Source organism: Arachis stenosperma, chromosome 6 (genome assembly GCF_014773155.1).
Source record: "Arachis stenosperma cultivar V10309 chromosome 6, arast.V10309.gnm1.PFL2, whole genome shotgun sequence".
Lineage (NCBI taxonomy): Eukaryota > Viridiplantae > Streptophyta > Magnoliopsida > Fabales > Fabaceae > Arachis > Arachis stenosperma.
The window spans coordinates 70,766,257-70,776,796 of NC_080382.1; the positions used below are offsets into that span (position 1 = coordinate 70,766,257).

The 10,540-nt window shown below is 41.0% G+C and overlaps 1 protein-coding gene across 1 annotated transcript; it reads left to right on the plus strand.

Moving 5' to 3' along the window:
• The first annotated feature begins 6,840 nt into the window (after positions 1-6,840).
• Positions 6,841-7,857, plus strand: LOC130934165 (uncharacterized). The gene is made up of 2 exons (XM_057863751.1): positions 6,841-7,617; positions 7,735-7,857. The coding sequence occupies exons 1-2, from the start codon at positions 6,841-6,843 to the stop codon at positions 7,855-7,857; spliced, it is 900 nt and encodes a 299-aa protein (XP_057719734.1).
• The last annotated feature ends 2,683 nt before the right edge of the window (positions 7,858-10,540 follow it).

A 10,540-nucleotide genomic window follows, 5' to 3' on the forward strand; every position in this document is an offset into this window, starting at 1 on the left:
TTGTGATGACAAGTCATCTTAGCCTAGTTTTACTAGTCTTTTTCTTTGTTTTCATTTAGTTTTATGCACTTTCTTAAGCCATAAGTAAGCCAATTGGGTTGAAATTCATGTTATCTTTCACTCAATCAATCATGTATAAAATGATGCATTTTCATGAGATTTTGTGCTATAATTGTCATATATTATGGAAGAAAAACAATCTCATGATTTGAAGCATAGCTTTGATGTTTTTGATTGATTGATGATAGGTGAAACAAAGCTTGGAAAGAGGTTGCAAGAAGGGACTTGGAAAGAGAGATTTACGTTTGAGCTAACGTTTGAGGAAAACGTTAACTCAAACGTGAAAAGAAGATGAAGAATGCCCTGGAAGAAGCCAACATTTGCGCCAACGTTTGCCTCAAACGTTGAGGCAAACGTTGGCTGAAAACAAGCCCCTGGGAGAAGCAACGCCTGCGTTGAGGCAAACGTTTGCCTCAAACGTTGAGGCAAACGTTGGCTGAAAACAACACCCTGGGGAGACTAACGTTTGCGCCAACGTTTGCCTCAAAAGTTGAGGCAAACGTTGGTTGAAAGAAAGCAGGGGAGGAAGGCAACGTTTGTGCCAACGTTTGCCTCAAACGTGAGGTCAAACGTTGGCTATATCTTAGCAAGGAAGAGACCTCTGATTGATGATGATTGATGAGCCACGTTTGCGCCAACGTTTGCCTCAAACGTTGGGCCAAACGTTGGCCAAGAAGGGAGCATGGGAAGACCCACGTTTGAGCTCACGTTTGACCTCAAATGTTGGCTCAAACGTGGATGACAGCAAATGGCCTTCTGCATGATGATTAGCACTAGGACGTTTGAGTCAACGTTTGCCTCAAACGTTGACTCAAACGTGAATGATTCATGGCCCGGTTCGCAAGTGGATTTCTTCCCAGCACCAAGAGCAATCAACGGAGGCTACTATCAACCCAATTCCATCAAGGCCAAGGCCCAATTGAAGGCTCTATGATCATTTGAAGAAAGTGTATAAATAGCTTAGGATTTGAAGTTTTAGGAGAGCTTTTCTTTTGAGAGCTTTCTTTTAGAATTGTTTTTTTTTTTTTTTGAGTTTTGCTGAGAGTTTTGGAAAGCTTTTGGGTTTGGAGCTACCTTGAGATTCTGAGTCTTGGGAAGGAGAATTTAATTCTCCTCCTCTTAGTTTTCTTGTTTTCAATTTCAATTGCAACTATCTTGAGTCTTGGGTGTTAAAGAATTGAGGAAATTCTGTCTCAATCTCACCTTGAGATCTCTCTGTTTTTCTTATTGCAACTTCTGGAAATTGAACTTGGATTTACATTTCTACATTACTCTCTTCTTTAATTTAGCATTTGCTCTCTGAATTTGGATCTAGGAAGGCATTGAGATCTAGACTTAGTTATCTAGTCTCTTGGGTCCTGAGATCTATTGGTTTCCATTTTAATTTCCTTGTTTAATTCCTGCAGATCCAATTCCCATTTCGCTTTTATTTTTCAAGTCATTTATATTTCTTACACTTTAAGTTTCTGCAATTTACATTACTTGCACTTTAAGATTCAGCTCTTTTTCTTTTTGTTCCCTTTAATTTCCTGCAAACCACCCACTCCCCTTTACATTTTCTGCAATTTAATTCCAGTCAACACTACTTCACACAATCAACACTTGTTTGCTTGACTAAATCAACCACTAAACTAAAGTTGCTCAATCCTTTAATCCTTGTGGGATCGACCTCACTCCCGTGAGTTTTATTACTTGATGCGACCCGGTGCACTTGCCGGTGAGTTTTGTGTTGGATCGTTTTCCGCACATCATTGGGTATCCCATCCTTGTCGTTGATCCACTGCACATTCATCACACATATTTCGCTCAAAATCTCCTCAATTCCAGGGTCTTGTTACTTCATTCTCTCTTCATAGCTCCGAGTGGAGCTTGTCCTCTTCACCATTAGCATTCTTTCTATGCTAGAGGGGCTGTAGTCAATGGATTTCTCCCTCACATAGCTAATGTAGCCATATTATTGCCCTGGTTGAGGTACCGCATTGGCATAGAACTCCCTCACCAAGCTTTCAATAACTTTCCTTGGTGGGTTGCATAGAAGTGACCAACCCCTCTGCTTAATCTCAATGTTGATCTCGATGTGTTCATTCCTCCCTAGTTGAAATCCAACTTCTGGGATGATTTCTCTCTTACTCACCCAACCATAAAACTGATTTTGGTTGAATGCGGAGAGGAACTTGTAGGTGTTAAAAGAGCTTGAGAATCCAGAGGTTGGTTCCCTGGTTATTCTTTTCTTTGAGGTTGAGCTTTTTGGTTGTGCCATTAGGTTGGGAGAGTGTGAAAAAAATAGGGGGTTCAAAAGAAAGAAAAGGCAAAACAAGGTTTTGCTCCAACACCAAACTTAGGACTTGATTGTCCTAATCAAGAAAAGAAGGAAGAAAATAGGGGATAGTAGAAGATGAGAGGATTGATGCAAGGGCATCTTGGCCAGTTTCACTGACCTTTTCTTTACTGTTTTTAGGGTAGTTTCATGCATTTCCTTAGGAAATAAGCTAGTTTTGGGTAGATATTCACTTACACCTTGATTCAAGCATACATTGTGCATTTTACATGATTTCATGATGATTTTGCATGAATTTAGTGACAAATTGTATGTTGCATTACCCATGACTTGGACTAGAACTTTGATGCACTCTATTGCTTGATTTCAGGACCAAAGGAAGCAAGGAAGAACCACTTAGCAGTCACGTTAATCTAATTAACGTGGCCACTAACGTGGAATGGGAGGTAACTTGCAAAGTTAATGAGAAAAGTGATTGCCAATAACGCTCTCGAAACCATCATTGCCCACGTTAACTAAGTTAACGTGAGCTCTAACGTGAAGAAAGGACTTTCAGCCAACGTTAGTGACACTTAACATTATCACTAACGTTGGCCAATGATCATAAGTGGCCACGTTAGAGTCCACGTTAACTTGGTTAACGTGGCCTCTAACGTTAACAAGGAGAAGGAAGCCAACGTTAGTGACATTCAACATTGTCACTAAAGTTGGCCTAAGGTGCAATGTACCACGTTAACTTGGTTAACGTGGGAGCTAACGTGAGAGGCAAGAATGGTCGACAACGTTAGTGACACCCAACATTGTCACTAACGTTGGAAGCAACCACAAAACCCCAAGGAGCCACGTTAACTTCTACGTTAACTTAGTTAACGTGGAAGCTAACGACAATGAGTGAAAGATGAGCCAATGTTAGTGACACTCAACATTGTCACTAACGTTGGAAATGGTTTGCAAAGCCACGTTAGAAGCCACGTTAACCTAGTTAACGTGGACTCTAACATGAATAGGGGCATATTGGAACGTTAGTGACAATGTTGAGTGTCACTAACGTTCTCGAAGATTGGCACGCCTACGTTAAAAGAGCCACGTTAACTAAGTTAACGTGGACTCTAACGTGGGAAAGGGGGAGGCTCTCAACGTTATTGGGAAAGTTGAGTCCCAATAACGTATGCGAAGGACAAAGAGGCAACGTTAGTGGCAACGTTTGTGCCACTAACGTTGAGGTTAACGTGGCCTTTACTTGGGTAAGAAACGTTAGTGAAAAAGTTGAATGACACTAACGTTTTCGAACCCATTTTGTCACTGAATGTTAACACCTCTAACGTCTTGAGCTAAAGTCTCTGCCCACTTCACTCTTTCTCTCTGCAAGTAAAACCAAGCCCAAGTGAAAGAAGAGAACTGCTCCAAACTGAAGATCCAAAGGCCCAAGACTTGAAGAATCAACTAGAAGAATAGAAGAGTAGTATATATAGGAGTAGCTTTGAATTATTTGCCAGAGGGAGAAAGAGTTCTGAAAGGAAAAAGCATTACTCTCTATTTTACTTTCTCTGCTCTTCTAGTTTAGAATGTATTCTCCATCTTTGTTTTCAGTTTTTAGAGCTATGAACAACTAAACCCATTTCATTGGGTAGGGAGCTCTGTTGTAATTTGATGGATCAATACTAGTTTTCTTCATTCTTCTTCTATCTTTTCTCTTGATTTTACTTGAAAGCTTTCGATCTTCATCCCATTGGGTAGTTATCTTGAAAAAGAAACTATTCAAACTTGGATCTCTTCTGAACCTTGAAAGAGGAATGAAGAGATCAAGCTAGAAATGCTTTCTCATGCTGGACCAAATTGGGTTTGGATGGATATGTGACTATAATCCTCTCAAAACTTGATTTGGGAAATACATGTGGTATAATCAGTGACCACACTTCATCTCTTCTCATGAGCAATTGACCAAAGAATTGGCTATTGATCAAGATTTGAGAGATTGAATTGCAAGAAATTGTAATTCAATCAATTAAGATTGCCAAGGAGATCAATGAGTGCATTGATTGAGGAAGAGATGAAAATGAACTTGATCCGGAGAATTGCAACATCTCCTATGCCCAATGAACGCCCCAATTCTGATCTCACCCATTCTCTTTAATTTTCTGCGTTTATTTTCATGAGCAAACACCTCATTCCCATTTACAATTCTGCAATTTAATTTCCGTCATTTACTTCCAGTTCTTTAATTCTAGCAATTACCTTTCCGTCATTTACATTCCCACCATTTTATTTTCTGCAACTCTCAACCCAAATTCTGAATTAGCTCAACTAGAATAATCTTCTAATTAAAGTTGCTTGATCAATCAATCCCTGTGGGATTCGACCTCACTCTATTGTGAGTTTTTACTTGACGACAAATTCGGTACACTTGCCGAAGGAAATTTGTTGAGAGACAATTTCCACCTGCATCAAGTTTATGGTGCCGTTGCCGGGGATTGATTATGCATCAACAATGATTAGATTGGAAGATTACTAGATTGAGCATTTTTGTTTTGATTTAATTTTCTGTTTGAGTAATTTACTTTCTGTTAACTTCTTCCCTTCCCCCTCTACTCTTTCGTTTTTCTTTGTTATTTACAATTCATTTTGCTAACCCACTAACTGTTTGATATATTGCATCACTCACAACTAACACTAATTCTGACAACAATACTCTTTGCACATAGTTTTTCCTTGCTTGTACTTGTTGGTTGTATGACAGGGAGAAGAAGCGGGGCTTCAACTTCTTTCGATTCTGAACCAGAGAGGACCCTCCTTAGATTAAGGAGGGAAGCAAGAGGGAAACGTGCAATTGGTGTTGAAGAGGAGGAGGAACACTTTGAACTAAACATGGAAGGCAACATGGAAAACCAACATGAAGAAGAGGCTAATAACCATGGGGGAGGAGGTAGAGCAAATCATGTTAGGGAGGATAGAAGAGTGTTAAGCTCTTATATCAATCCCAACCCAGGCAACTGTGGGAGCAGCATTCAGAAACCCACCATACATGCCAACAATTTCGAGCTAAAACCTCAGCTCATCACTCTTGTGCAGAATAATTGCTCATTTGGAGGAGGTGCTCAAGAAGATCCGAATCAATACTTGACCATCTTCTTGAGGATTTGTGACACAGTGAAGTCCAATGGAGTCCACCAGGATGTCTACAGGCTGCTCTTGTTCCTTTTCTTACTCAGGGACAAGGCATTTAAATGGCTCGAATCCTTCCCAAAAGAAAGCCTGAAAAATTGGGAGGAGGTAGTGAACAAGTTTTTGGCAAGGTTTTACCCCCCGCAAAGGATCAATAGGCTGAGAACCGAAGTACAGACGTTCAGACAGCAAGATGGGGAGACACTTTATGAAGCTTGGGAAAGGTTCAAAGACCTAACAAGGAGATGCCCAGCAGAGATGTTCAATGAGTGGGTCCAACTGCACATCTTCTATGAAGGCTTGTCATATGAATTAAAGAAGACAGTAGATCATTCCTCTGGGGGATCCTTGAACAAGAAGAAGACCATTGAAGAAGCCATAGATGTCATTGAAACTGTAGCTGAGAATGACTACTTCTATGCTTCCGAAAGAGGGAACACTAAGGGAGTAATGGAGCTATACAATGTGGATGCTCTGATGGCTCAGAACAAGCTCATTACCAAGCAGTTAGCTGACCTCACCAAGAAGATGGAGAAGAACCAAGTGGCAGCAATCACAACCTCATCAACAACCCAAGAAGAAGTTGAAGAAGAGGACCTTGAGCAAGCCAACTACATTGGGAATTCACCTAGACAGAACCATGATCCATACTCCAAGACATACAACTCTGGATGGAGGAACCACCCAAACTTTGGGTGGGGGAATCAGCAAGAGCAAAGCCAAGACCAGAGACATTACAACTCCAACAACAATGCAGCTCATCAACAATTCACACAGAGGACATATCAATACCCCCACAACAACACCTCTCATCCTTCCACCTCTAATCCCAATTTACCATCAATTGATGACAGACTCTCTAAGCTTGAAACCTTACTTGAAGGAATATGCCAAGAGATTCAAGAAGACAAGGTGTTCAAAGAAGAGGTGCGAGCCAACATTAAGAACCAAGGAGAGACCATCAAGAAGCTGGAATTCCAAGTGGGATGCTTAGCAGAGAAGATTCTCAAATCTACTGATGGCTTCCCAAGTGACACGGAGAAAAACCCAAGAGGAGAAGCAAAGAAAGTAAGATGGGAAGATTGCAAAATGGTCACTACGAGTGATCAAGAGGATGAAGACGAGCAAAGCAACCTCGCCCAACAGCCTGAAACAACTCAACAGAGGAGGAGGATAGAGACCACCAAGAATCAGAAATCTCACAACAAGAGTTGCTGAAGCTCTATGCACCATTTCCCCAACTACTCAATGGTGCTGTGGGGAAGAGAATATACTCAAGGTTCCTAGACTTGTTTGCATCTCTGCATGTGAACATACCATTCATCAAGGCCATACAACAAATGCCTGCATTCATCAAGTACATGAAGGAACTTCTTCCCAGGAAAAGCTCACTCAAAGGAGGCCAAACTATATTGTTAAACAAGGAATGTAGTGCCCTTATTCAACCTGAATTTCCTGCAAAAAGAAGAGACCCAGGGAGTTTTCACATCACTTTTGCCATAGGGGAAACAATGTTTGATAAAGCACTCTGTGATTTAGGGGCAAGCATCAACTTACTGCCCCTATTCCTGGCGAAGAGGCTGCAAATCAATGAGATAATGCCCACAGATGTTGTCATCAGACTGGCTGACAAAACTCAAAAGCAAGCAATAGGAGTGGTGGAAAATGTGTTACTAAAGGTTGGGAAATATTTTTTCCCAACAGACTTTGTCATCCTGGACATGGAAGAGAGTCACATTCACCCAATCATATTAGGAAGACCCTTCCTAGCTACGGCCAAAGCACTCATAGATGTGGAGAAAGGGGAGCTAATATTGAGGATCCATGATGAACGGCTCAGCTTTAATGTCTTCAAACTCTCACAAGAAGTAGACCAAGAGCACAAGGAACCAAGTAAAGACCATGATGAGATGCTAAAGGAGGAAGCAAGCACAGAAGCACACCCAACCTATCTGGAGACTCCTTTGGTTAATAAACAAGGGAAACAGCCACTACCACAGCTCAAGGAAAAGTTAGAGGAACCTAAACCTCTAGAGGCATGTGAAGACAACATCACAACTACCTTAGGAAAAGAAGTCATCAAGAGCAAGGCAATATCAAAGGACACAAGGAAGAAGGTACCAAGGAAGTGAAGGAACAAAAAGATCCCTACTGAAGATTTCTCTCCAGGAGATAGGGTGATCTCAGCTTACTTCCCAGATATTCCCCCTAATCTCCCCACTGTACCATCTCAGTTATCGAAAGTCTTCACAATCAACAGAGTTCTCTCCCTGGAACATGTAGAGATCATTGATACAACCAATGGATACAAGTCCACAGCGAGAGGGAAGGACTTCAAGCATTACCAACCACCCTGATAAGGGAGAAACGTCAAGCTAGTGACGCTAAAGAAGCGCTTCATGGGAGGCAACCCATGTTTTATATACTTTTAGAAGATAGTAAATAAGTCAATATTTATGAATTCAAACCCAAACTTGACAAACTCTTGGTGGAATCCTTATTGTGCAGTATACAATGAAGAACAAGTTTGGTGTTCAAAGCATGCCAAGAAAGCATGAATGCAATCAAGAGCATGCTAGTCTTGGAAGCTTTGAACAGAACTTTTCATTACAGTGCTCTAAACTAAGTTTGGTGTCACCCCATGGTGCCACCAATATGCATATAAGGACCCACGAATAGTTAGTTAGTTAGTTGGAATTCATGAATAAACAATTTAATCTTTTCTCATTTTTCTTTTTAATTTTAGCCGTAAAGTTCAATTGTCTTTGGTTTGATATTATTCTCACCTTTCTTATTTTGTCTTTATAGGGAAAAGAAAAGGAGCATTGATGGGGATTGATTGGACAATTAAATGGGGGAGGTTCGACCACTTCATGAAGAGAACTACACACTTGTTCTAAAAAGGGAATACATTGGAAAATGTTGCCATGCAACATTGGAAAAATGGGACACCTAAAAGACCGAGCAACCTCCATCATAAAGTGATGATCCTTGTCTTTTATCCATGCATAACCCCAACCGTCCATCAAGTAACCACTCCATCAATCCACACCCTCCATTCTCTCACAACTTCCATATATAAATAATCCTTGTCCCATGCCCACCTTCATTGTCATAACCCACTCTTCACAACTCTTCATTTCGGCACAAGACATTCCCTCTCACAGTACACACATTTCCCCTTCACTCTCTTCATTGCAATAAAACCCTAAGCAACCAAAAGTCTCCAAAACCTTACCACCTTCACATATTAACTCTCGTTCATGGCCTCTTCAAGTTCTAAAAGAAGGAAGGGAAAGGAACCCATGGAGCAACACCCGTATGATGAAAAGAAATTTAGAAGCCTGTATCATGCATTGCAATACGGGTGGATGGTTGAAAAGGAAATCATTTACGAGCTGGGATTTCAAGTGAAGAAAACTGAGTGTCCAGAAATCACAGAGAAAGTAGAAAAGAGAAGATGGGAGCTCCTCACCGATCCTGTCACTAAGGTGAATGCAAACCTCATAAGAGAATTTTATGCAAATGCGGTCCGATATGATAAGAAAGATGAGTCATATACAAGCTTTGTGAGAGGAAAGATAGTGGATTTTGGTCCCATGAGTGTCATGAGGGCACTAAAGCTACGGTCCATACAGTTTGAAGAAGAGAGTTATCACTCAAGACTGGACAACCCCAATTATGACCAGATTTTGTGGGATATTTGTGTACCCAGAGCTGACTGGGAAAGGGGTGCGGGAAAGAAACCAAAGTTCATCAAGAGAACATATCTCACTCCTGAAGCCAAGGGGTGGTTTGAACTCGTGAGGAGATCCATTCTCCCAGCTGCAAACAACTCGGAGGTAAATTTCAAGAGAGCTACAATGGTGCACTGCATACTCAAAGGAGGAGAAATCAACGTGCATGAACTTATAGCTAAAGGAATTCAAGAGTTAGCTGAGAAGCTTGAATCAGGTGCCAGACTTTGGTACCCCAGCACCATTTTTAGATTGTGCAAAAAGGCCAAGGTGGTCTTTGAGGATAGCAAACCGGACTGGGTGAACCCTGGGAAATTAATGACAGTCGAGCGTATGGTCTACACTACACCTGCACAGCAACAAAGAAGGCCACAAATAGGGAAACTAAAAGCAAAAGAAGGAGCTCATCAAGAGGAGTCTCATCAGGAAGAATATCAACAAGAAGAGCATCCTTACTCAGCAGACTTGAATATGACTCACCTTCTAAGAGCTATTGAAGATATGGGAGTGATACATATGAAAGGGCAAGAGCAAATACTGAGCTGGATGAGCCAACAAGAGGTGTGGCAGAAACAACAAATGGAGCAGCAACAGAAATAATACTCCCAGCTCACTCAAACCATCACCCAAGTTACTGAGAGGCAAGAACGTCAAGATAAGCAATTGCAAGAACTCAATCAGCGGCAAATAGCTCAGATGAGAACATTCAATGAGTTCACTGTACTTAATGAAGGACGTCAATTATATAGGGAGGAGTTCAACGTAAACACTCAAGCAAGGTTGAACTACATGTCCAGTAATATGCATCATCTATACTATGCCATCCCTACATATGATGAGGTCCAAAAAAGATTTTGTAGAACAAGAAGAGAGGAAGGTGAAACAGCAAAAGGAAACACTCAAGAAGAAGATGGAAGATGGTGGTTTCTGGAAGAAACTGTTTGGAAAAGGCAAAGGGAGTGGGAGTACAAGCACTCAAGAGGGACACAAGGAAGGCAAGCAAGGAGGAGAGCATGGACAACCACAAGAATAAAAGGTGGTGGAGTTCCTTCTTTACTACATCTTTTTCTATGTTTAAATAAGGAAGATCTTGGATGAAATAGGACATGCTTCCATCTTAGTTTGAACCTTTTCAATTCTGCATTTTAAGTCTATTGCTTAGTGGTGGACGAAATTGTGATTCTTTTGTTATTGTATTTTGTAAAATTCATTGCTTTTTCAACTATGTGTGGATACAACTCCGTTCAACTTAACCAGCAAGTGTACTGGGTCATCCAAGTAATACCTTACGTGAGTAAGGGTC

What these genes read in the sequence shown, in the direction of transcription:
- LOC130934165 (XM_057863751.1), top strand. Translation starts at nt 6,841, where the DNA reads ATGCCTGCATTCATCAAGTACATGAAGGAACTTCTTCCCAGGAAAAGC. An exon ending in CAAAGGACACAAGGAAGAAG is followed by an intron (nt 7,618 to 7,734) that starts GTACCAAGGAAG and finishes GTACCATCTCAG; the next exon opens with TTATCGAAAGTCTTCACAAT.